Here is a 27842-nt window from a genome sequence, read left to right as displayed (position 1 = left end):
AGAAGTTACACATGGCTCGGAGGCTCTCAGGCCAATTCACAAAAGCGTATTACCTGATAACGTCGCTGAAGAACACAGATGGCCCCGTATCCCAATCCCCTTGCTCCAAACCCCTTAATGAATCCTCACCTCTCTAAATAACATCCAGCCTCCTGCCTGACCCAGCCTTAGCCTCTTTCCTATGCACTGGCCCCCATCCCTGCGCCCCCCTGTTCCTAGCAGGTATCACTGTACTCCCCTCTCAGGGTCAGTGCTTGTGCTGGGTCTGCCTCCCGGACTGCGCTCTCCCCACACCCCACATGACTGGCTCCTTCAAATCTCAGCTCAAGGACACCCCCTTGGAGAGGCTTTCGTGTAAGTGCTCTTTTCCTATCACACACACCAAGCATTCCCCCACATTACTGCTAAGACAATTTTTAGCCCTTAGTATCTGAAATACTCTTTCCTGGGGTGCCTGGGGGGCTCAGTCGGTTAAGTGTCCGACTCTTGATTTCGGCTCAGGTCACGATCTCATGGTTTCGTGGGTTCGAGCCCTGCGTCGGGCTCCGCCTCACAGAGCCTGCTTGGGATTCTCTGTCTCCCTCTTTCTCTGCCCCTCCTCCCCTGCTCATGCTCTGTCTCTCTCAAATAAATTAAAAAAAAAAAAACTTGTATATATATATATATATATACACATATATACACACATATATATATATATATATACATATATATTCTTTCCTTATTTGTTTTAACTTGTTTAGTGTCTGTCTCCCCCATTCAGACAGTATGTCCTGTGAAAGCGGGGGCCTAACTCATCACCCTGTCACCTGGCACAGGAAGTGGCCTCGATGCAGCACTTAGACACATACAGAGTGACCCACGGATCTCCTGTGGGAAGTGCTCCTATGATAAGGCACGTTGAGTGCTCAGTCTTGGTAGCCTAGGGTCCATCCCCCTTCCTGGCAGCTGGAATAGGACATGTGTCACCTACCTAAGCCTCCCCCCTCCCCATTGCTAAAGACACCTGAGGGGCTACGCTGCTGCCTCCACGATGGAGACCAAAATGAGGTGGGGCAGGAAACCGTGGAGGGCTGGGCCTCTGGCCAGACTGTAATTTTCCTCACATTTCTTGATCCTGTTTCCCTGGTTACCGCCCCCACGTTTTTTCCTTCTCCTCTGGCACCAAGTGCTTCCTGCCTGGGTGTCTGCCTTCCTTACCCTGCTTCGGAATGGCACCTTTCACACCCTCTCCCCTCATCTCCTGACCTTGACACTGGCATGGAGGGTCTGTGGCAGCTCTCACCAAGAGCGTCTATTTCGGGGAACGAGATAAACAGCAAGGAGGAGGAGGGTCTCTCCTCTGCCCCTTCCCCTCCCAGGCACGTGTGCTCACGTTTGTCCGTTTGGTGAAACAAGACGGTACCCTGGAGCCCGTGGACCCTCCGTGCAGACGGCGGTCGGGCCCGGTGTGCCTGCAGCGTTTGGTTTCCGCCAATTTCCAAGACTAAATGCAGATTTAGCTCACTGCCTGTTACAAACACTGCCTGTTACAATTCGGGTCGCCAAATTGCAAAATGGGACGAAAGTAACACGAAAAGAGTCTGACTGTGAAATTCAACCAGAACCGGCTGAACGTGAACGCTGAGAACACGTTTTGTCAGCAGCCAAAAGCTGTAATAGTTATTTCTCTTTCAGACGTGGCACCAGAGGGAGTTAGCCAACGGCATCCAATCTCAAATGCAGCGAGAGTAAAATTCCCCCTCAAGTGTAATATTTTATTTCTGGCCTAGCTCTAAAATTTCCCCTGGCCTGGGTGCCCTTTCTCACTTTCTGCACAGATAGAGGGAAAAAAGAATGTATGAGGCAAAACAAAGTATTTTGTATAGAAAACCATTAACTGTTAAGAGCTGACATTTATCTTATCAAAATAAAAAAATTGGGTGGGGGTCCAGCACTTCAAAGGAGTGAGAAGGAGTTTCCCATTTTCAGAAAATATATTATTAGTCCTTGGTAATAGTCCTAAGAACCATTAATAGATACTTGTATGTTGTATATACTTAAGAGTCGTCTTCTCGCCTGTTTACCCTTTGTAAAAAGCAAAAGATCTTATGTTTGTTTACGTCTAAAACAGTTCATTCCAAATATGTATAATTACCAATAATTATTTACTACTTAATTTAATTGTGATAATGTTACATTTCATTAAAGGCACCTGTCCTACATTTCTGCCAAATCTCTCCCTTTAGTTTCTGAGATGATCAGGCTGCCTAAATATTTGCTGCAGGTGTTAAAATGCTTTATAAATACATTTCATCCAACAAATATTTATTAAAAACGCCTCTCCTGTGCAAAATTCTATGCAGGGAGCTAGGAGGAATGCCATGATGCAAAGAGAAAAAGATAAAGTTCTGATTTCACAGGTGTTGAAATGACATGGCAGGGGACACAGTATCAACAGATCAACCCATCATCTCAAACCTAAATTGGCATTCACACTTCTCTGAAATGTTTTCTTAACTAGTTAGTCCATGGGCTGAATCTAGGCACTTTCATACACGTCATCTTTAGGTACTCGATTTACCGTCTCATTTTCTGTGGAAAGTTGTTTCATTATTAAATTAAATGTCAACTGAATGTCCCCTTTAATGTACTGGAAAAGAATGTGGAAGAAAATAAAGACTAGAAAACTAAACAGAAGCTTTTAAGGACAGGACTACACCTACACACACACACACACACACACACACACACACACACACACACACACCCCTTATAGCCATGGATGAAAAGGGATGGGTGTTTTGTTTTCTTTTGGCGGGGGGGGGGGGGGGAGTATAGATGACATACCATGTCACATTAGTTTCAGGTGTACAACACAGTGATGGGACAAGTGTGCACATTATGCTGCACCCCCCACAAGTGTAGCCACCACCTGTCTCCACACAGCACTGTTACAATACCACTGATTCTTCCCTATGCTGTGCCTTTAAGGGATGCTGATCTTTAGTAGGAGGACAAAAACATATTTTGGCATTCCTGTTCCTAAAGAGTTAGCAGTTTCCACTTTTTCTGACAATAATAAGACTGTCATTTAACTCCTTTCTGTTTTTAACAGCTTTCTTTCTCCTTCCTATCTGAATCTCAATGGCCCTACTTAGCATTCCAGTGAAACCGATCCATACAAAGTTTATGAACACAGCCATGGGGCTAGAAATGGAGACTTTCACTGTGGGCACACGTCAGGCCCGTATTAGCAGGAATAACTGCCTGCTTCTCTTCCTGGCTCTCCCCCTTCTTAGAGCTCAATGTTAATAAAAACACCGATACAATTAATGTACTGCATGGGGGGGGGCGGGGGGACTGATCACATTTCCAAAGATAAGAACTATAGCAAAAAAAGGAAGTGTCACCATGTCATAATTGGTATATTGGTCTAATTTTTAACCTTTAGAAGTGTTCAAACATTTTACAAAATATTCACTAGCTTAGATTTCCAACAACCATTATCTAAAGTTAAAGATCATCAAAAAATTCAAGTGGATTCCACACGGTGAAGGGGGAAACATTTTGTAAACTTTCAGGCCATGCCTTCCTCATTTAAGAAAAAGACTTATTCACCTATGTTTCTAGTGTATGTTCGGTTAATTTTAGGTCTCTCTCTTCAGCTTCCTGGAATTGAGGGGTGGCACTCCTCATCTTTTTTGTTTGTTTGTTTTAAACTACTTTGGAATGAGTGATAATGCCTTTTAAAAAAGATAACTAGCAAATAAAAAAGACTCAAGAAAAAGTAAATATATATCGCAATTACCTTTGGCCTGGTCCAAAGTCGTCACCTTCAGGCATTTCTGCCCTGTATAAAAATAATGGCCGAGTGGACACGGCTGTAGCACTCGTGTGCTACAATGGCTTCTTCTCCACTCAACAGCGAGTGTCCCGGGGGAAGATCCCCAGCCTTCAAGTTCTTTCCCTTTTGAAAAAAAAAAAAAAAAAAAGCGCTCCTCCCTTCTTCAGAAAGTAGGTGTTTACAAACGTCCAAAGCACCTGCCTGCCTTGAATGAAGCTAGGAGCCGGGTTATTATGACTGTCCCCTTCTAAAAATAAATAGGTCACCTCTTACTCCCAGTACCGTGACAGGCAGCTGGGAGCAAGCATTTTCTCTCCAGTGGTGTGAGAAGGTGTCACCGCCCAGCTATTAACCTTTATTGGGATGACTTCCCCTAGACCTGCCCACCCTTTTTCTTTCCTATTTCTTGTTTTCTTTTCCTGGCATGACGAGGCACCCACTGAAGGGTGGCATGGCCATGGGGAGCCTAAAACTTCAGCCTGGGCCATCATACCTCCGACTCAGAGGAGGAGGCTGGGGGCGGAGAGTGAGATGGGCCGGACGTGCCAGAGCTGAGAGCCTTGTTTGTTCTGAGAATGCTCAGCCATGCAGCAAGAGGTCGTTTACTCCAAAGGGGAAAAAAAAGAGAGAGAGAGAGGAACACACACCAAGAACAATTGTGTTTTGAGGGACACTGTTTTGCAAGAAAATCTTCCTTTGGGTCATCTCGATTTCTCAACCCAGAATGCGTATGGACACAAATGAGTCCGTGTGTTCTTTTGGGCAACAGGGCTCCTCCCACAGACTCCCCTCTGTCATCAGAGAGCAAGCAGCCTGACACTGGCACACGGCTGGGCCGCGTGCCCAAGATATTTTTATAGCTTGGCTCATCATTACATACGTGTAATCAATCACCAAGTACCCTCATTTGCTGCAGCTTCTATGAGCAGGACAAAAATCACTTCAATTTTTCCTGCTTCTAAAGAGGCTAGAAGGTTGCACCTAGGTGGTCAAAAGGTACAAACTTCCAGTTATAAAATAAATAAGTCCTGGGGGGTGTAATGTACAGCATGGTGATGACAGAGTATAACACTGTATCGTGTATTTGAAAGGTGGTGAGAAAATGGATCTTAAAAGTGCTCATCACAAGAAAAAAAAAATTGTTAACTGTGTGTGTGGATGTTAACTCGACATCATGTTGATCACTTCTCAGTACATATGAATATCAAATCACTATGTTGTGCACCTGAAATGCACGTTATGTCAATTATATCTCAATTTAAAAAAGAAAGTATAGCTCCTTCTTCATTTAAAAAAAAAGGCTAAGAAAAATATTACCGAGATTCTTTTAGGAATATACCCTAAAAGCTTTGCATAAAAAGTTGAGATCATTTTTTTTTCCTGATTAGGAACATTAGGTAAAGTAGTAAGCAGGATCTAATTATTAAGAGACATACTTTTCGGGTGCCAGGGTGGCTTGGCTGGTTAAGCGTCTGACACTTGATTTCAGCTTAAGTCACGATCTCATGATTTTTGAGATCAAGCCCCATGTCAGGCTCTGCACTGAACATGGAGGCTGCTTAAGATTCTCTCCTCCCTCTCTCTCTCTCTCTCTCTCTCTCTCTCTCTCTCTCTCTCTCTCTCTTTCTCTCTCTTGTGTGCTCTCTCTCTCCCTCCCTCTCCGCCCCCCCCCCCAAGTGCTCTCTCTCTCTCTCTCTCTCTCAAAACAAATAGAAACAGGGATGCCTGGGTGGCTCAGTCGGTTAAGCGTCTGACTTCAGCTCAGGTCATGGTCTCACAGTTTGTGGGTTCGAGCCCCACGTCGGGCTCTGTGCTGACAGCTCAGAGCCTGGAGCCTGCTTTGGATTCTGTGTCTCCCTCTCTCTCTGCCCCTCCCCTGCTTGTTCTCTCTCTCTTTCAAAAAATAAATGTTAAAAAATAAAAGAAAGAAAGAAAATGCTTTACTTTTAAAAACATGTGTGTTCCACGGGGCACCTGAGCGGCTCAGTGGTTAAGTGTCCACCTTCGGCTCAGGTCATGATCTCAGGTTCATGAGTTCAAGCCCCGTGTCCGGCTCTGTGCTGACAGCCTGGAGCCTGCTTCAGATTCTGTGTCTGCCTCTCTTTCTGCTCTTCCCCCACTCATGCTGTCTCTCTCTCTCAAAAAATAAACATTAAAAAAAATTTTAGATGTGTATGTCCCATTGTTACTACATAGCAATTTATCTACATTTAATGTATATTTGACATTTACGTGTGTCGAAGTGATTTCTAGAGCATTAAAGAACTGAAGAGTTGAAGCAGATAAGATATTAATCTGCTTTCTTTGGGATAGTGTCAGCTGTTTTGTGACACACGCATGTCACAATTCTGACAATTTCTTTAATACCTCACACAAGATGGAAAGCTCCAGACTTCAAAGTCTGAGGTTAAGTCAGTGCAGATACTCAAACACATAACTCAAACACTTTTGACCTTGAAAGAAAACAGTCATAGCAGAGTTCTGAAAATCAGGTTTTGCAAATGCCTCTCAGACCCAAGGCAGGGTGCTGTATTGTTAGAAAAGTTGCAACACTGCAAACGTTATCAGTGAGAATATTTCAGCACTTTTTTTAAAGTTTGTTTATTTATTTTGAGAGAGAGCACACGCAGCGTGGGTGTATGTACATGAGCGGGGAGGGGGTAAGAGGCAGAGAAACAGGGAGAGAGAGAATCCCAAGCAGGCTCCGTACTGTCAGCATGGAGCCCAACATGGGCCCCAACCTCACCATCTTCAAGATCATGACCTGAGCCAAAACCAGTGTCAGAGGCTTAACCAACTGAGCCACCCAGGTTCCCACTCAGCACTTTACACTTATCAATGCCAAAAAGCTAATTCTACGATCTAACTCTCAATTTTAACAATTCTATCCCATTAGTTTTAACTCTTGTTCCCCTAAACTCCCAGTTTACTATTTTTTGAATATCTGAGCGCATGGGCACCTGGGTTGCTCAGTCAGTTGAGCATATGACTTCAGCTCACATCGTGATCTCACAGTTTGTAAGTTCGAGCCCCGCATCTCAAGCCCTGCATCGGGCTCGCTGCAGCCAACACAGAGCCTGCTTCAGATCCTCTGTCTCCCTCTTTCTCTGCTCCTCCCATTTGCTCATGTGGGCTCTCGCGCTCTCTCTCTCTCTCTCTCAAAAATAAAATAGGGGCACCTGGGTGGCTCAGTCGGTTAAGCATCCGACTTCAGCTCAGGTCACGATCTCGCGGTCCGTGAGTTCAAGCCCCGCATCGGGCTCTGGGCTGATGGCTCAGAGCCTGGAGCCTGCTTCTGATTCTGTGTCTCCCTCTCTCTCTGCCCCTCCCCCATTCATGCTCTCTCTCTCTCTGTCTCAAAAATAAATAAACGTTAAAAAAAAATTAAAAAAAATAAAATAAACATTTGAACTTTTGAGTATAGCTGTTGTCAAACTTAGTTGATTAGTTACTACAGAACTAAATAGATTCCTGAAATGTGCTTCTCAGTTCAAAGGACAACTGATTAGTGTCCCAACAGATGACTTACTACTAATATGAAATATTTATTAAAATACTTCCTTTAAGTACTCCTTCATGCATTTTTAAATTACTTGCTCCAACAATGGATCCTCCTTTAGGTATAAATGTGTGAGCTTCTGAAATTCACAAGGATGAGGGGGGGGAACAGGGACAACACCATAACAGAAACCAGAGTGTAGCTACATCGCTGACACAGCGGGTGGCTTCCTAACGTCAGTGACACCTTCAGCCCTGTCGGGGGCTGGGGTTGCAAGGGTTTTTCCTCGGCACTGCTGACCTGCAATTCACTGGGCATCCTGGACGAAAGGACTCACAGCATACAGACGTAGGAGAAACCCTGAGGGCCCCAGAAGCCATCCAACATTTTGGGTGCTGAAGAAAAGGGGCCCGGCAAAGTCAGGTGACCCACCGTTGACCAATCAGGAGAGACCCGAGTGCAGAGCATTCTTTTCACTTCTCCAGCTGAACAGACAGCAGAAACCACGCATTCTGGCGAAAGCTCGTGTGCCACACACTTCCACAGTTCAAGTTGTCTTGTATTCATACTCCCCCAAAATCTGTACACATTCGGTTTCAGTAGTATATGTTAAACAAGCATTTTTATTTCCTTTGCAGTTCAGTCGTATAGGATGACCTAAGGAAGTCGCTGCCATATCAAAGCTAATTGTCCACTTTTCTTGATGTTGCTTTTTCTCTTCACATAATCATTGGTCTGACTTTTTTCTTCCCACTCTTCTATAGCAGCATTCACTAAGGCTCTGGAACTTTCTATCAGAGACAATAGGAGGGATCCTCCCTCTCTTGAGGGTTACAGGGCAATATTATCATGAATGGCCAAGTGCTGGGTACCGGTGCAGGACGGGGGAGTCACTGGTGCACAGAAAATTACTAAGATAGGGAGGGTGATTCTTTGCCAAGCTGACCTGATGGCATTCTTGCTGAAGGGAGGCCAAGGTGGTCAGATATTACCCGGGGAGTTGGGAGATGAGGAACTTGGTCAGAGACTGAGGATGATCAGATGTCAAGGGTGAGGGGTTCCTGCTAAACGGACCTGACAGGACTCCTGCTAAAACTGGGTTCTTGAGGGGGTGCCTAGCTAGCTCAGTTGGAGGAGGAAGCAACACTTGATCTTGGGGTCGTGAGTTTCAGCCCCTTGTTGGGTGTAGAGATTACTTAAATAAATAAAAACTTAAAAACAAGCAAGCAAACTGGGTTCTTGAGAACATACCCAAGGATATAGCCTAGACGCAAAAGAGCTCAGAGGAGGCTGACCAAAGAGTCTTTGTCACCTCCTAAGAACGGGCACATTTTTATTTCTTCTATCAGCGTTCAGTGCTATAGAACCGTATGGACTCTAGAGATGCACCGTCCAATACGGCAGCCACCCAGCGCAGGAACTGTGGCTAGTGCAGGCTTTTAAGACACAGAAAAAAAAAGAATGTAAAATATCTCATTACTAATTTTCATATTGACTACATGTCGTGATGATATTTTGGGTGTATCAATCAAGTAAAATATATTATTAAAATTACTTTTACTTGTTTTTTATTTTTTACTGTGGCTACTAGAAATTTTAAATGCTATACGTCGCTTGTATTGCATTCCTAGTGGTCTGTACAGCTTTAGAACTTTAATTCTCTACTTCTCTTGCCAAAATTGGTTTAAGTTAGAAATAAAAGTTCCCGTGAGAGCAGACTGGCTAACACAATCTTACCAACTGCTTCAGGAACATTTCCAGAATCACTTTTCATCAAAAGGGATAAGGGTAGAGATTTACAGAAGATCTATCAATAGGACAGTACTAAGAAGAGTCCATGGAGCATTTACTCCATCTGCCAGAATCTTCTCTGTCCCTCCTTCCCTCCAGCCTCTGAAGACAAGGATAAGATCCCACAGGTAACTTCTTCAAGGCCAGGATGCATCCCAAAATCTTGATTCCCTCCCTTCTACTCTCCTCCAATTTGTGCCAAAATTCTCCCATCTCCTTCTTGCCTTCAGGGCCTTTCCAAATTCTACTGGCTCTTTCTCTCAGCCACAAATCTATCCAGGCCTCTTCCAGAAACCTTATCACTGAGCACACATCTCCCAGTTACTAACCTTTGTCTTCTGTTCTTCAAGCCAAAGGTCCTAACCAATGGCCCGTGATCAAGTCACTCCTCACCAATTACAACCTACCTCCTGCCCCCACCATGACTCCGGTACTGCTCTTCAAATGCAGCTGATACTGTTCATCCCATCTGACTTGACCTCCTGGGGGCCCTTCACTGCAGCCCGCTTCCCTCTGTCCTGGCACTGTCCCCATGCTTGGCTCAAAGACTCCACTTCCTGTGCTCAGCTCCAGCTTCTCTCAACATTCCTTCTTGGTCTCTCTAGGGCACTGTCCCCATGCTTGGCTCAAAGACTCCACTTCCTGTGCTCAGCTCCAGCTTCTCTCAACATTCCTTCTTGGTCTCTCTAGGTGCCCTTCTTCTAACTGGCTCTTCAACGCTGGTGATCACGAGGACAGGGCTTCCCCACCCTCGGCCACTCTAACTCCGCAGGCCAGGGATGTGCCATGAACCTGCTCCCAGATGCTGCTGATGCTGCTGACGGGGGACCCACACTTGGAGAGCGCAGTCCCAGTGTTCTAACACCGGCCAAGTCCCCTCTCATGCTATATGATCTCCTTAGGAAATCTCTCTCTTCCCAGCCTTTAACCCCCCACTTGGAGGCCCAAATCTATACTCCCTGTCAAACATGCCCCAGAATTCCAAGTCCATATGTCCTACCACCCACCAGCTGTGGTCTGACTGGCTCATGGAAACTGTTCCTATCTCTTCCCTCTCGCGTCCAGTGGTATAAAATAGGTAGTTGGGGCCAGCGGTGGTGGGAGCCTTTGCACCATGGAAATTGGCAAATGCTACAAATCGGCTGCCTGATCCCTACCCGTTGTGAGTCAGTTGCTCAAAATTTACCCACACGCCACTGATTACTCACCATCTTCACCTGTGCTGCATTAATTAAACAAGGAGGCCGTTAGATCGAAACGGTTCTCATGCTTTAGCAGCACACTTTAACAAACCCAAATGTGAGCCTACAAATGCCTCAAGGGTAATCTAAGGAGGACCGATCTCAAGCAGCCAGTAGGCTTTCCAAAAGAAGGGAGTCGCTTGAGCTCCGTATAACCAATCAGATCATTGCCTTGCTTGGCTCCTACAGAATCTCTAGCAAAGTCTTTCCCTGGGTCCCGTCAGGGGAGTGCTCCAGCCACTTCCAGCTTGGTGCCACTTGATTCAAACGGACTTTCGTGCAGATAAACTCTTCAAATTTATAGTGTGCCTCGATTTATCTTTTTAACTCCTGAAGTCCCACCAGTATCTCCAAATACCACATCCAAAGAGGACGCAGCATCTCTGCCCCCTGCCCTTCCCTTAAGCTTTTCTATTTCTTGCCTTTTTTAGAAAGGAATCCCTTGGGGTGCCTGGGTGGCTCAGTTGTTTAAGCGTCTGACTTCAGCTCAGGTCACGATCTCCCTGTGGGTTCGAGCCCCGCATCTGGCTCTGAGCTGTCAGCACAGCTGAAGCAAGTGCAGCCTGCTTCGGTGGTGGGTGGGTGGGTGGGTGGGTGTGTGTCTGTCTCTCCCCCACTCCCCCACTTGTGCTCTCTCTCAAAAATAAACATTAAAAAATTTTTTAAAAAAGTAATCCCTCATATCATTCTCAGTCCCATGATTCTGATGCATTTTCTCCATAAAATTTAGCAATATGTCATCTTACTATCTGTTTACACATCAGCTGTTTACACACCAGCTGTCCGAATCTCTCCCTCTCAGAGCAGGCAATGACCCTTCCTGTCCATTACTGTATCTCAGCAATGGTTGAGCTAGATCCTGAAACAGAACTAGTATTTTTTTTAGTAATTTATTTTGAGAAAGAGAGAGAGTGAGCATGAGTGGGGAAGAGGCAGAGAGAGAGAAAGAGGGAGAGAGAGAGAATCCGCACTTTCGGCACAGAGCCCAATGTGGGGCTCAAACCCACAAACCGCGAGATCGTGGCCTGAGCCAAAAGTCAGACCTGAGCCAAGATCATGGCCTGAGCCAAGAGTCAGACGATTAACCAACTGAGCCACCCAGGTGCTCCATGAACAAACTGATATTTTTAGGTGATGTTATTAATGAATATTAATTATGTGAGTAAAGAAATGTTCCAAATGGCTAACAGGGTCAGAAAAATGGAAGCTGTATGCTCTCTTTGCTCTCCTTCACCCACGGAGAAGATTCTCACCATCAGCTCTAATGCACTGATCTATGTTTGTAGCCCACCCTGAAACTCTGTGCTCACTGTAATTTTTGTCCTAGTTCGGTCTGGTTTCCTCTGCCGCCTAGCCTAAGGGCGGCCAAATGCTTGTGATCAAATACCCTGAGCAGAACATGCCCTGTAAATATACTGTGCAATGCTAAGCTATAAGCACATATATACGTTCAATGTCATGTTATTTGTAATATCTTAGGTACTTCATAAATCATACGAAAACCTTTTGAATGTAGAGATAAATATAGGCACCTATAACTGCAAAACAAAACAAAACAAAAACAAACAACACCCCAAACAACGTAGAGGCCTGTCAATAAGGGATTAACTAAATTTCAGTGCAGTGAAATCCTGTGCTGCTAAAAGGATGAGATTGTTATAAAAATCTCTCCATGGTACAGTTAGCTAAAAAAAAGAGAGAGGAAAGAAAAGGTGTATAGTACCATTCATATAAAAATATACATTTATATCCTGGTGAAAATATCTGGAAAGATACGTATGAAGATACAGAAAGGTAGATCTTCTTAGTTAAGAAGACAAGGAAGGGAGGGAGAGGAAGAAGAAAGGAAAAGCATTTTGAAGGATCTATACTGAGGTGTTAATCGTGGTTTTCTCCCCTGGCTGAAGTAAATAAGGAATATTTTCCATTTTATTCTTTTTGCCTGCCTGGGTTCTCCATTTTTCTGTAACAAATACATACAAATTGCTCTTGTAAGAAAAGAAATTGTTTTTATTTTTTATTTATTAATTTTTTTAAATTTTTTTTTAACGTTTATTTATTTTTGAGACAGAGAGAGACAGAGCATGAACGGGGGAGGGTCAGAGAGAGGAAGACACAGAATCGGAAACAGGCTCCAGGCTCCGAGCTGTCAGCACAGAGCCCGACGTGAGGCTCAAACCCACGGACCGCGAGATGGTGACCTGAGCCGAAGTCGGCCGCTTAACCGACTGAGCCACCCAGGCGCCCCAAGAAATTGTTTTTAAAATACAAAAAAGAAAGATGACTTTTAAATGGAAGGGGAATTCTTCTGTAGCTTGCTATCATTAATGAAAAATATTCTTTAAAAAATGTTTTTTAAGAAAAAAAAAAATCCCTGCTCTTTCACTTGGGAAACAGGGCCTTCAGAAGCACATCCCCAGCAGAAATCTCAGGCTTCAGGATTCTCACTTAAGCCAGGCCAGTAACAGTCCCCCTCTTCGAGGAGCTGACTGTTTGGTAGCAGACATATATTGGTTGAAAGAATGAGGGAAAGAGAACCCAAGTGAGCGAGACTGCCCTGCACCCAGTGACTCAAAAGCGTAAGAATTGCCAGGGCACTGGGGTGGCGCTAGTCGGTTGAACGTCTGCCTTTGGCTCGGATCATGATCTGGGGGGTTGTGGGTTCGAGCCGCGCATCGGGCTCTGTGCTGTCCCTGCAGAGCCTGCTTCGGACCCTCTGTCTCCCTCCTTCTGGGCCCTTCCCCCACTTGGCTCTCTCTCCCTCTCTCAAAAATAAATAAACATTTATCTAAATCAAAAAAAAAAAAAGTGTCAGAAGTCCCTTTGTCCGTCTTCCTCATCTCCCACCGAAGGCTCCCCGTGTTGCCAGAAGAGAATGTTTCCCAGGACAATTTAGAGTATGTATTATGTGCTTTGCAGAAGTGGAATAGACGTATGGGACTAGGATCAAAGCCAGTATATTTTTGGAATAAAGTAAAAGACGAACATTTCCTTTAGATAAAACAAAAACAAAAACAAAAACCAAGGGATCAGATGACCCTATATGTATGTGGTGTTAGTCACAGCACTCAGTAATCCGATGAATAATCACAACACTCACCCTAACGAGAGGGTCGGTACCGTCTCTCTTGCTCTCCGGCTGGCGGAGTCACACGGAGACCTGTCCTTGGTGCCTTTCAGAGCAACGGAAACTTTGTTTCCCCAAATGCTATGTTATGACAAACTTTAGTACAGAAAAGATACAACAACCAAAAAGAGTTACCCAGGTTTAAATGGGAGCCAGGGCACTGAAGAAACATGGCCTCAATCCCACCCCCCGCCCCCCAAACACAGCCCCTGAATCCAGTCCTTGGAAATCCAGAGTTCCTCCAGGTACTCCAGTGGAAAACCTACGACCTAGATCATCTGGATAGCCTGGAAGAGAAAGTGGAAACTTTTTTCCTTGGTCTCTTTTCAAAATAATGAGAACAGAATCAACCCAGTTACCCATTTTATCTTTTTACTTTTTTTTAAGCTTAGCACATGGAGTGTTTTCTTCAAATTTCTTTTCATCCAAAAATAGCTGGTACTCTAAAACCATAGCACCCCTGAAGACATGGCACCCCTGAAGTCCCTGCCCTCCAGTTTTCTGGTTGACCTTCCTTCTTTTTCTGGAGGTATCACTGTAGTCACCCTATTTCCCAGCCTAGGACAGTCCCCAGCTGCACCTCATGTCCTGGTATGATCAATAACGGACCCCTTCATGCTCATCAGTTTAGGCCACCAACTTGCAGGACCCAATACAGCACCATTTTCTTACCCCTATTTCTTGGAACTTCCATCATATTAGGTTGTGCTAGAATGTCACATAATTTGTTATGGTCTCAGTAGGGACCCCAACTGGACCCAACGTCGCCACAAACCCTCAGGCTGGCCAGCGGGTGACTCTCACACCCTTCCTGTCTGGTCCATGCTACACCTGCCATCTGACCCTGTCATGGGTTGAACTGTGCCCCACCCCCAAAGTGGTGTGATGAAATAAAGCTTCATGAAGGATGGCATGTGATGAAGGATGACAACAGGGGAGAAGAGTCAGCAAATGGCCGGAGGGAAAGAGGGTCAAGGAATGGAAAGAAGACGGGGGTAGAAAGGCTACTAGGGAACAGACTCAAGAGCCTCCAAGAATCATGTCCTGTGCTAGCTGTGTCTCTGTCACGTTGATCTCTGTGAGGGAACACTAATGTCCTAAATTTCTGACCAAATATGTTTCTTCTCAATAAAAGTTCATTATGCAGTTGACCCTTGAACAACATGGGTCCACTTATATATGAATTTTTTTCCAATCCATACAGTACAGGACTGTAAATGTATTTTCTCTTATGATTTCCTTAATAACATTTTCTTTTGTCTAGCACTTTATTGTAAGAATACAGCATATAACACATATCCAAAATGTGTGGTAATCACCCCTTTATGGGCTCAGTAAGGCTTCTGGCCAACAGTATGCTATTAGAAAAGTTTTTGAGGAGTTAAAAGTTATATGTGGATTTTTTCAACTGTGTAGGGAGCTGGCACCCCTAACACTCTCATTGTTCTAGAGCTGACTGTTTCTTGGGAAGTTGGGATATACAGGAGTTGTCAACCACTGGAATCCACAAAGCGAAGCGTGAACATGGCAAGTAACCCTTTTGAATAGTCAGTGCGATCACAACAGGAAGGCTTGGGGGTAAGGGATGATGGGGAAGAGCAGGAAGTTGAAATGAACAGAGAGTAGGAGCGTAGCCTTAGGAAAAACACTGACAGAAGGAAGAAGCAGCAATCTGGCAATGGCTTAAGGAAGACCAGGGAAAAAGACTGTATGAAACAGGGAGGGTGCTGGGACCTCACGCGTCACATCATCCTATGGCACTGGCTTGTTTTTTGTTGCGTCCTGCGTTTCTTGAGACCCACTTTGTGGCACTAAACATGGCCGCTACAAACTCTGGTTTGTGATCTCCTCTCAGAGGGCCTGTTGGTCACCTGTGACCGGTTTCTTTCCTACTTACTTCCTCACCCCTTCTCTCCTTAAAACAGTTGACATGCCTCTGGATCAAGCTAATTTCTTTCTCTCTTCCTCCCATCCATCCCCAAACTACCCTCCCCCTCCAAAAAAAAGAGAAAGAAAAACTTATAAAACTCCAGGAGGAATATACCCACTGACAAAAATCAAAGTCAAGTGTTATCATTGGTTCAAACGTCCCTCCGCAGAAGACACCTGTCCTGCGATGTCTTGCTCAGTTGCTTCTTTAAAGCTCTCTTCTACGTCTGCACGTGTATTTCAGGGGCTGAAGGTCCTCGACAGAGAATCTCTGGTTCCAAGAAACTTAGAACAAATAGCCACAGGAGAGAAAGAACTCTGGCAGGCCCCACTGCTCTTAGCAAACATCAGGAAATGGAAAATTTCTGGCCGCAAATTGCAGACACAGAGGTCTGTGTGGACGGTAAGGATCGGGGTGACTCTACAAGAGTGACACACAGCTCAAAACAAACTTCACCTCTTGAACTTTTTAAAAACATAACCAAAGACAGCCATCGTAACTTTCTGTTTAACTATGGATTGCGTAAGACGTTTGTTATATGTTGATCGTCCTTATCATATTTTGCTTATGTCAGTGTCAAAAATTATTTTTCGTTCCTTAAATAGCACCTGATAAGATGCTTCCTGGCTATACATTCCCCCAGTATTTTGTGGAGAAGCCAAACAAAAATGAAGACTTTTCAGTTCCTTAAATAGCACCTGATAAGATGCTTCCTGGCTATACATTCCCCCAGTATTTTGTGGAGAAGCCAAACAAAAATGAAGACTTTTCAGTTCAACAGTCCTACGATAGTTAATCATTATTTCCATATTACTTTTGAGGTTACAGGTTGGGTGACCAGAAAGTTTCCTAGTCCCTTTTCACGGTGTGCCATCTGGCCCTGTTGTGGCCTTGGCTGGGGGAGCTCCCCTTGCTGAGGCAGCCTGAGGATGAGAGATCTCCTCAGACACTGAGAGAACCTCTCCTCCAGGCAAGGGGGTATTTTTGAAGAGGAACCAACCCCTTTAGAAGCATTTGCAACAAGAAAAGCTGAACATCTCGTGGTCTTGATAAGTGGGAAAGAGGAGGGCCTTAAGAGACCTCACAATTTCTTCTTGAAGGAAAGGGCAAGTCCCTCCGGTAACCTAATGGGATGGCGTCTCCCTATTGCCTCAACCACCGTCTGATAATAAACCTGATCTCTCGGAAACGTGGTTTGCCTCCTTTAGGCTGCTCAGGCTTCCAAATGATATGCTAATAGCAACTTTACGGTGTCCCATTAGTGACATCATGTCTATCAGGGTGTGAGTAAAACCCCTTCAGTGACTAGCAAAACAATTATCTTTACAAAAAGAGAGAAATAAACCCAAATGTGAACCTTAAAGAGGCTTGGAAGGGAAACCGGATCCAGTGAGCCTCTCATGGTGTTAATCCCTGACTTCCTGTCTCCAGGAATTCCTATCAGAGGTTTCCTCCAGCATCCACAGCTTCTCTCCCATAAGCATACACAAATTTGTTTTAATACATGTTAAATTTTGGAATAATTTTAGACTCATAGAAGAGTGGCAAAGATAGTACACAGAGCTCCAACACACCCCCCACCTAGTTTCCCTGGGTTAACATCTTTTATTAATACGGTACACTTGTCAAAAACGAAGCCCAACACTGGTATATCACCATGACCTGAACCCCAGACTCATTTGTATTTCACCAGTTCCCACCCACACTCACTCTTTTTCTCTTCCAGGAGCCCGTCTCAGGCGCCATATTGTGTTTGGTCACCATAGCGTCTCAGTCTCCTCTGGTCGGAGCCTTGCTCAGTCTTGCCTTGGTTTTATGACCTTCGTGGCTTTGAGGAGTATCTCGTAGACATCAGGTATTCTGGAGAATGCCCCTCAATTTAGATTTGTCTGATGTTTTTCTCATGATTAGATGGAGATTGTGGCTTTTGGGGGAAAAGATCACGGAGATGAAAGGCCCTTCTCCTGACATCATGTCAGGGGTCCATCATGTCCACATGACTTCTCCCTGCTGATGTTAACTTGCTCACTTGGATAAAGCCGTGTTTGCCAGTCTTCTCCACTGGAAGGTTATTGCTTTTCCCTTTCCAGGCTACAGTCTTCGGGAAGCAAGACTGAGTGCAACTCACATTCAAGGGGCAGAAGGGCTGCACAAAGACACAGCTCTGCCTCCTGAATGGGGCAGTGATGACTATACATACTATTTGAAATTCCTCTGCAAAGTAGATCTGTCTCCCTCCCTCATTCACTTATTTATTCAATCATTTGCATCAGTGAAGACTCAGCTGGACTCAGAACTTACCGTTCGGGTTATAATCCAGTGCCACGTTACTGATGGCGATGATCCAATTATGCCAGCCACAAACTGGTTTCTGCCCACCTGCCCTTTCCGAGGACTCCTCGCCTCTTCAGAGACCTGGAGAGGCCACCTCGCTGCCCTCTTAGCACTGCTCCCCTCGACCTCCCCAGCCCTGGCCCGCACTCTCCGGCTGAGCCCGGTGCCAACCACACTGCACCCCGTGTTCCCCAAGAGCCCCCAAGATTATCTTGCTTCCCTCCCACCCGGTGTCAGCACCAGCCAAGAGGCAATGCCAGGACTGGACCCAGCAGTCAGAGGTGGGCTGACTCAGGGCAACAGAAGCCTGTGCACCCACCTCCGTGGACATACGCAAGACAGGGCACTGGGCACGCTCCTTGGGGGAAGCAGTGTCCTTGGAGGTGAGCTGTGAGCATGTGTGAGCTACTCCCAAGGTGTTCTCAGGAAAGCCGTAACAACCTGCCATTTTTTCCCTTACTCTGAAAAAACTTCCAGGATTGAAACCAAGTTCAGGTTTCCTTTCCACGTGTGCCATTTGTCCTTACCTTTCATGTTTCTTTCCTATTTTGAGCATTAGAGGAAGTTCGTGGTTTAAAAATGGAAACGAGACTTGGCTTCTTACCTGCACCTACTTTTAGCATCGAACCATGGCAACGCCACACACACAGTTCATCATAAATTTCCATAGTGGATTCGCACTGCCAGATGCTGCTTTCAATCCGCTTATTTATAACCAACGTGAATTGTTTATATCAAACTTGACTTAATGAGACAATGAAATCACAAGTCGTATCGAAAACTGTGGAGGGCATGACTCACTTAAGACTCCTCCTGATCTGGCTTCTGTGGCCATCACAGCAGTTAAAATCTAAAACCACCTCGAGTCCGAAATAGAAGCACAGAGCAAGGGACACACCATGTCAGAGGCTGTAACAGAGGCCAGGAAACACCAGCTGTGGATGGATGTGCAAGAGGGGACACTATGTGTACCTAGTCTCAGGATGATGAGTCCCCTTCCCTCCCCATGAAAGCGCAACTGTCCTCAAGTGAGATGGACTGGGAGTCTCACCAAAATGAGAAACAGTTGTTCCCAGGCTCTTCGCCATTTACAAACCCTGAGGGCAAAAGCGAGGCTCCCCCTGGGAGGGGTATTAACCAGGGTTCATTCCCAAGGGGGGACCTCAGAGTCCACCACGGGGTAACCATCATCCCTTTAAAACATGCTTTGCTTTGTTTCGCTTGAAACTAACCCTCAAAAAGAGGATGTGGCCACATGCTTGTGCTCTAACTCAATCTGTCTTGTACGAGGGCTGCAACTTGAATTTCTTTACCGTGAGTAGAAAAGAGCTCGGGGAAGAAGAATGGCGGAAATGACATCCATCAATGGGAAGCTTTTAGATGTCATAGGGGTTACTCAATAGAATTGGTAAAATGAAATGAAATGAAATAAAATAAAATAAAATAAAATAAAATAAAATAAAATAAAATAAAATAAAATAATTTACTGAAAGAGTAATATAGCAAGCGGTCGCATGATAAAGACTGATGGGCAGATTGGTGACTGCCAGAGGCAGGGGTTGGCGAGATTGGGTGAAAGTGGACAAGGGGTCCAAACGTCCAGTTATAGGGTAAATAAGTTCTGGGGACACAAACACAGCCTAATGACTATAGTTAATAACATCATACGTTTGCTAAGAGAGCAGGTCTTAGTAGATAAGAGATTTCTCGTCCCACGGAAGAAAAATTTGTAACTGTATGAGGTGAAGAGTGTTCATTACACTTATTGTGGTCATCATTTTGCAAAATTCCATACATCTACCCATTATGTTGTACCTTTTAAACTTACACAGTGTTGTGTCAGTTATATCTCGATAAAACGGGGGGAAAAAGGTAAAACAGAGACCGATCAAAACAGTTGTTTACCGCTTGGTACAATTTCCAGTGACTGATTTTTTTTTTTTTTTAAAGAGCTCCATCACAACTAGGAGTGACGACAACCTGGAAAATGTGTTACTCTCAAAAAGTGGCCCTGGTTTCAACAGAATGGACGTGGAGGGAGACCCGGAAAAGGAGCGTTTTCAAGCTGACACATGATGTAAACAAGACGTGAGTTTATGTTATCAACATAACTAAATTAGCCAACAGTGATTTTAGAGTGACTGTAACCAGTATGAATAGAAAACTGGGCCCTTTAAATTGATATGCCTGGAAGCCCATACATTCCAGGTGGCCAAAAGCTTTTCTTGGATCCTGGCAGCTAGGAGGGCATTGCATCCGAGGTCCCTCGGTGTTGGCGCATGCCGTGTTCCAAGTGGAATGGAAAATCATCGAAATAGTTAGCTCTGGCTAGGTGTGGAGACCAGGACCAGCTCATCATGATCGAGGAAGGAGAGGAGACCGGTAGGGATGAGAGCCGGAACAGGTTCAAGGGGATGATGGGGCTGGGGGGGGGGGGTGCTGTCTAGCACATATCCTGGAGCCAAACAGGTTTACTGATTGAATGCAGAGAATAAGGGACCCAGTGAAAACAAGCAGAACTTCAATCTACTCGCTTGTACACACAATTTTTTTTTTTTAATTTGGAGAGAGAGGGAATGAGTGAGTAGGGAAGAGGGGCAGAGGGAGAGAGAGAGAGAATCCCAAGCAGGCTCCATGTTCAGCACAGAGCCCAACATGGGGCTTGATCCCATGACCCTGGGATGATGAAATCAAGAGTTGGATGCTCAACCGACTGAGCCACCGGGGACCCCATGAACGCGTAATTTTGAAGAACATCTAATGGCAGTGGGATCCGTAACATATTAAAACAGGTTGGAAAACTTTTCTGTCCACAGCCACATAGTAAATATTCAAAGGTTTGCTGGCCATATGGTCTCTTCACAACTACTCAACTCCGCTACTGTAAATAGACCATATGTAAGAATAAAGTGCAAGCCAGTTTGCCAACCCCTGTATTTCACACACATGCACAGCCCTACAAATTATTTTTAAAAATGCGTCAGGATCCCTGGGGGGCTCACCGGCTTACAGCATCTGGTTTCGGCTCGGGTCATGATCTCGCAGTTTGTGTGTTCGCGCCCCATGTTGGGCTCTCTGCTGTCAGTGCAGTACCCACTCCGGATCCTCCGTCCCCCTCACTCTCTGAGCCTTCCCCGCTTGTGCCTCTCTCTCTCTCTCTCTCAAAAATAAAACATTAAATACAAAGAATGTGTCTATTTGTAACCGACTAAAGAAAACCATGTCAAAGGAACTATCACCCCAATATTATTAGTGATTATCTCTAGGATTCTTATTTTGTGCGCGTTAAGTATTTTCAAACCTTTTCCCACACATGTATTCCTTTTGCGATCATATAAAATCTACACATCAAAAGAAAGTAAGCCTGAAATTCTACTCTTAAGATCCACAAAGGATTTAATCCCTTCTGGGATTCTGTGTTTTGGTGCCCTGTCACTGATCAGACTTTTTATAATGGTGATTATTCAATATAAAAATGCTTCTTAAAAAGGTCATCAGCAAATAAGTTTTTACAACGGTAGCTAATCAGAAAATAACCTGTGGTTGTATTTCCGAGAACCAGAGGGTGTCTGTGTAAGGAAGGGGGAAAGTTGTTTTTACTGCATTGGCCGAGTCCCTGGAAAAGATTGCATCTTGAATTAGCAGCTTGACTGTCTGCTGTCCAGATAAATATTGTGTTGCTATGACTGAACAGTGTCCTGCCACGTGGGTCATCCTGCTGTATAATTAGCCTCTTATCATATCAGGTGCAAATCAAACCGGCAGCCCTCGCTGGCAGTGTGGTAATTTAACAAACCAGAAACACTCTTTTCATGTATCAACATCTGATTGAATAACATCACCAGCCCGCTGAGGACACCTGAGGGCTGTTTTTGCAGCCCTGCTCAACAGTCAGCTGAACCTGAGAACACAAACGTCGAGTTCCCAGCGATTGCAGCTACTTTCCTGAATTCTTCTTCAGGCCTTTAACTGCATCATTGCACATTCCGTCAGTCCACCCAGAGGTGTCACAAGGTAGAGGGGGAAACTGAACCTTAAGTGTCTTTCGGATGCGCAGACAGTATCCTCAGCACCGCCACCCGCACCCCGCCCCGCGATTCGTGTTTATCCCGCATGGTGGTCAGGTGCATCTTCAACCTCTGTTTCCATCACCATCAATCAAGTCTAAGCAAAGCCTAACGTAGCTCGCCCTGCGTCTAGAAGGCTGCGCGCTATACTCCCGCTCCTGCTCCCACGCCCCAAACCTGCCATCGTTTGAGACAGCTCTTCCTGCCCCAGAAGGCCGGACTGCCTGGAAAGGTCTACCTGCCCTCTGCCCACTCCTCCTTGTCCTCGTCCTCCCTTCTACCTCCGGGAAACCCACCCTGACTACAGTCCTCTCCTCTGTTTCTCAAGTTTGACTTCACAAGGGCATTGTAACTCTTTGCCCGAGTAGTAAACCACTAAAGAGCAGAGTCTCTGGCATCTGACCCCCTCACCGTGCCGGGCAAAGTGCATGTGCTCCGAGGGGCAATTCTGGCACAGGAACCCTGGGGCCAGCCTGCCTGGGTTCGGATGCTGGCTCTACGACCTACTGGCTGTGTGATCTCAGGCAAGTTGCCTAACCTCTCTGTGCTTGTTTCCTCATCGGGAAAGTGGGGTAATAGTAGCATTTCACACAGTTGTGAAGACTTAACGTGCATGTAATCGTTAAGTAGCCTGGATTCAGGATAGCAGGTGGATGAGAATATAATCACATGCAAAACACTGGGAAGACTGCAGGCATTCTGTCTCACGTGTTTCCTTTAAAAAAAAAACACCCAAGGGGAAAAAAATTAAAAATTAAATTAAAAAACACCCAAGAGATGAACAGTTTCCATCTCACCTACTCCACCTTGCTCTCTCCAAGCACAATGATCTTTCCTTTCTCTGACTTTCATCAGCATATCAACACAAGGAAGGAAGGAAGCTTTAGATCTCCTGTTTCTTCATTTTTGGTCCCTCGTTACCGCTGGCCAGCTCACCCCCCCTCCCTATGACAGATGATAATAACAGCAGCCAGGGAGTGTTTATTATGTACCAAGGACTTTATGTTAATTGTTTCATATTAAATGTCTTGAGGAAGGGGGTGTCTGGGTGGCTGAGTCAGCTGAGTATCCGACTCTTGATTTTGGCTCGGGTCATGATCTCATGGTTTGTGAGATTGAGCCCTGCACTCAATCAGGCTCTGCACTCACAGGGTGAAGCCTGCTTGGGATTCTCTCTCTCTCCCTCTATCTCTCTGTTCCTCCCCTGCTCGTTCATGCTCTCTCTCTCTTTCAAAATCAATGAATAAACTTAAAAAAAAAAAAAAAAGGTCTTGAAGAATGGTACACAGATACAGACACTGTGCCCACACAGAGCTTGTCAGTGGCTGAGCCAGGGCTGTTTTCCTGCCCTTGGACCACCCATTGGCTCACGCCACAGTCCTAGACTCATCGTAGATCTTATTAATTACACACTTTGGTTAAATGATTCATTTATTGATGCCACTGGCTGGCCACGCGGTAGGAAGGCAAAGAGGAGAAATGGTCCCTATCATCCCCAAGTGGAATTCAGGCAAATGAACAAGAGATTACAGAGCAATGTGATCGGTGCCGTGGTGACCGGAAGGCACCGAGTGGCATGGAGTCACAAGGCGAGCGTGAGACAGGCCTGGGGGGTGTGGCGAGCAGAGGGGCTTCCCTGGGAAATGATGTCTCAGGGACAGTGAAGCAAGGGTTGGGGCCAGGGACGAGAGGAGGAATTCGAGGCGGAAACAAGACACTCAGGCACATGGGACAGTCTCAAAGGAACTAAAGGGGTTGTGAAAAGGTTTACTCCCCAAGCGTTAAACAAGGTTGCTTTTAACGAATTAGGTGCTGGACTGCTCTGAGTTGGGCTTCTCTTTCCCAGCACACGCAGCGAGCAGAATGATTAGGAAGACTTCCCAGGCTCCTTTACACCCGAGGAAATGGCAGTGGTTACATATGAGACAATCAGGGATGTGTCGGACCCTTTCCTGTACAGGGACTGCTGGGAGGGAGGGAAAGGACCTACGACCTCCTCGGCCTTGGAAATCTCCCTTAAAAGATGGTCACAGGAAGCCAGACACGGAGATTAGACAAGGTGCCCTGACACCCAACAGAAACCCAATGACAATGAATGTTACTAAGTCTGTTACTGGAGTCTTTGGGTGTCGAAGTGGTAACACAGTTTCTAGAACATCAGAGGCTTTATCTCAGTTCAAAAGGTTTTTTTTTTTTCCTTTTGTTTCCTTATTCTGGGTCTCCATGCAGCCAATAGATAACTGCTAAAGCAATTACCTAGATGCCATTTAAAAATTTTTTGCAGGGGGGTGCCTGGGTGGCTCGGTCGGTTAAGTGTCTGACTTCGGCTCGGGTCATGATCTCATGGTTCGTGAGTTCAAGCCCCGCGTTGGGCTCTGTGCTGACAGCTCGGAGCCTGGAGCCTGGAGCCTGCTTCAGATCTGTGTCTCCCTCTCTCTCTGCCCCTCCCCTACTCACACTCTGTCTCTCAAAAATAAATAAATGTTAAAAAAAATTTTTTTTTTTTTAATTTTTTGCAGGGGCACCTGGGTGGCTCAGTCCGTTGAACAGCTGACTTCAGCTCAGGTCATGATCTCACAGTTCAAGAGTTTGGGCCCCGTGCTGGGCTCTGTGTGGACAGCTCAGAGCCCAGAGCCTGCTTCAGATTCTGTGTCTCCTTCTCTCGGTCCCTCCCTCACTCATGCTCTCTTTCTCTCTCAATAAATGAATAAACACTAAAAAAAAATTTTTTTTTAATTTATTTTGCAAAGAGTACCTGTATGATCTTCATATTTTTCAAGACACTTTTGCAAATTACCTGAACATGAAGATAACTGCATGAATCCTCTGCATGAAGTGATGGCTGGAGTGACCACAGTCTAAGTCAGCCTTGAGAAAGCAAGAGGGGTTCCTTCAGTGTTTGTCAGTATCTTTGTTTTGTAACCTCTTCTAGCTCATGTAACAGAGCTCATGTAAAAAATACTGTGGTGAAATTTAAAACAATGACAACTTTGAATATAGATAATTTAGAATTATTTCACCCCACAAAATAAATAGCAAATCCCAACAGAAACTCAAACAGGAATTCATACAATATGCTACCTGAATTCATTGCATGTGGCATTTCGGAAAGATCTATAAAAGGTGAAAAACTTTTAGGAGGATGCGTTCATCCTGGATTCTAGACTTTAGAGTTGAAGGGAATTTGCAAAGGACTGAAATGCATACTCCAGCAGTTGTCAAGACAAACCCAGAGGTCAAAGATTCTCTTAACCGTTTAACCCAAGAGTTTGATCACTACCCCATTCTTCCCCACCTCCCAGGACAGATGGAAAATTTCGAATGGGGAGGAAGTAAGTCAAAGGCAGACCAACCTAGATGTCTCCAGGTCTAAGCATTTCTTGACTGATGCTCAGGATATGATAACCAGCAGAAGTCCAACAGAGAGCCCAAGGTGGTTATGGTGCTATTTCACACCCACATGGGTCTAGAACTTGAATGACCAATATTATCAGCTGAGGTTTCTAGTGGCAAGACTGACTTATTCTGGCTGGTCTGAACAGAAAAGGAATTCATGAAAGGGTAGCTCAGGGAGTACCAGAAGGGCCAGAAAACCAGGTCACAAACACTGCTGAAATCTCACCACAGAACTGTTCCATCAGAAATACCAGTGGAAGCACCCGGACAGCCCACAGAATGCTGGGCACTCTAGAACCTTCACCACTGCAACCTTGGCGATTGCATGTAATGACTGCCGTCCTCACCAGAATGGATTCCTTTAAGCCTGTTTTCTTCATTACCAGCTTCTAATTCAAAATGGCGTCCACAGGGTGCCTGGGTGGCTCAGTCAGTGAAACGTCTGACTGTTGATCTCATCTCAGGTCTTCATCTCAGGGTCGTGATTTCAAGCCCTGCCTTGGCCTCCACACTGGGTGTGGAGCCTCCTTTAAACAAATAAAATAACAAAATGGTGTCCAGGCATGTGGTGAAGCTGGGTTACATGGGTACCCCTTAGCTTCAACGAAGCCTGGAAAAATGAGCTCCGGCTTCTGTGTGAAACGTCACCATCTCCCAGGACAGAAAATTGCCCGTCATGGGTCTTCAGAAGGTCTACGCAGCCAGAAAGAATGACGTTATGTTCCCTACACCCACTGATTTACAATAGGGAACATTTTAACACCAACAAAAATGAGCATCACAGTATGTTCAGAGCAGCTGAGACTTGAATTATGTGTGAGGACTACACTGTCTACACATACTCTAAGAGCCGAGAGAGCCACTGGCTTGAAGCCGTGTGGAGGGATACCCCCCCCCCCCCAAGGTTATCATCTGAAGTGCATAGCACTCCATGCTGGCCCAGCCCTGCTGGAGAGCGATGATGTATAGAGCGGGCAGAGAGGAGAGATTACCCTGCTCATTCCAGCCACCCTTATCAAGGCCAAGGCAATCATGTGATAATGTGTGAATGAATCAGAAGGGGTAGCCCAGGTATTTCTGTACTCAGAGCAACATTCAGACTTCAATTCCAGTCAGCTCTCATTTTCCTCTTTTGGGTTTTTACTAGTCACTTTCCACGTGAGACTCAGAAACCCCATCTTATTAACTTGCTGAGAGGAGAACCCCCCACTCAGAATCGTGCCCTGTACCAGGGACTGCTACACCGGTAAAATATCCCTGCCAGACTTCCGAAAGGCAAGGTCTTCTGGTACCATTTTTCTTCCTCTGGAAATGATGGTCTCTTTATGGGAGTCGAATCACTCATTCATTCATCAAGCATTTTTCCTGAGCGTTTATTAAGGGCCCGGGGTACACAGGAGTGGATAAGGAGGCATGGTCTCTGCTTCATGGAGCTTCCTCAGTGTCAGAGAAGCTGGATATTCAACAAGTGAAGACACGGGCATATAAAGACCCATTTTGTTAGGGGCTGTGAGAAGGTGGGTCCTAAGGAGGTAGCATTTAAACCAGAACACCTCCATTGCTTTTCCTTCCCCTCTCCCTCGAATATACGCAAATGTATTTACAGTCAGCATCAGTCCTTACAAGATCCGAGTGCTTTTCTTGATCTCAGTGATGCCAAGGGCAGAGAGCGCGCCCGCCACAAGACGGGGGAGTGGTCAGGAGTGCTAGCTGCCATGAGTAACTGCAGATTGCCCAGGAGCCCGCAAGGGTTTGACAAATCCTGCCCCACCTCTCCACCCCGCCCCCCCCAACCCCGTTCACTCCTCTTGCTCGAAATGGACCATCCACACGCTGGGATGGAGGGACGTTTTCAGGCCAGCTTTCAAGAAGGAAGACACCCGCCTCTTCCCAGAGGCGGCCTTGAAATCAGTGAGTCACCGGCTCTTTCCCTGAGAGAAGCTCTCACAAAATGCCCTGAAGCTGGACAGTGTTGACAGGACCCAAACTCACTTCTCCCATCTTCAAAGGTGAAGAATCTGATTACTCACAGTGGCAACAAGAAGGATATGGGTTATTAGCACGAGAGAGATCCCCTCACAAAACATGAAATCACAAACCTGGTTCTGCCCTGGGACCTGGACACATTTCACTGCTCCCAAGGTGCCGCCGAGACGCCCAGGTCTCAGGACACATGCGTCCCACTGCACGTCCTCAGTGTCCAACATTAACTCCCTCATCCCAGTGGGACACACACACTCCACACACAGGTCAGGATACGCTGCATGGAACACATTGGGATCGTCGTGGGGGTGCTCCCGCTGTTTGCCAGGAGACCAGAGAGCTGTGCACAGCGCTGAAGGCCCCAAACGAAAGGATGCCTGAAATGGTGTTTTATACAAATCAGAGTGGGAATGTTTTGTAACTAGGGGCGTCTGAAGTCATCTCCGCCTCTTGTTTTGGGAGAGCATTTTGGCAGACTAAAAGGATGTTTTGTATTTTATCGTTTCAATTTTTTTTAAATGTTTGTTTATTTTTGAGAGAGGGAGAAGCAGAGCACGAGCGGGGGAGGGGCAGAGAGAGAGGGGCACACAATCCGAAGCAGGCTCCAGGCTCTGAGCTGTCAGCACAGAGCCCGACGCGGGGCTCGAA

At 45.7% G+C, this 27842-nt stretch overlaps 1 protein-coding gene across 2 annotated transcripts in view; it reads right to left on the bottom strand.

Annotated features, from left to right (window-relative positions):
- The window catches only part of RETREG1 (reticulophagy regulator 1), a 129095-nt gene that overhangs the window by 34414 nt on the left and 66839 nt on the right, over positions 1-27842 (bottom strand). The window contains exon 1 of one of the 2 annotated variants that reach the window (XM_015068860.3): positions 3791-5193. The exons of the other annotated variant lie outside the window; for it this stretch is intronic. Within the exon in view, the coding sequence (XP_014924346.3) occupies positions 3791-3825 (35 nt within the window). The 5' untranslated portion in view covers positions 3826-5193. Of the gene's footprint in view, positions 1-3790; positions 5194-27842 lie in introns of those variants that run through there. 2 annotated transcript variants of the gene reach the window in all.

The sequence above is a fragment of the Acinonyx jubatus genome, chromosome A1 (genome assembly GCF_027475565.1).
Source record: "Acinonyx jubatus isolate Ajub_Pintada_27869175 chromosome A1, VMU_Ajub_asm_v1.0, whole genome shotgun sequence".
In the NCBI taxonomy this organism is placed as follows: Eukaryota; Metazoa; Chordata; class Mammalia; order Carnivora; family Felidae; genus Acinonyx; species Acinonyx jubatus.
This window is presented reverse-complemented; position numbering and strand designations above follow the sequence as displayed.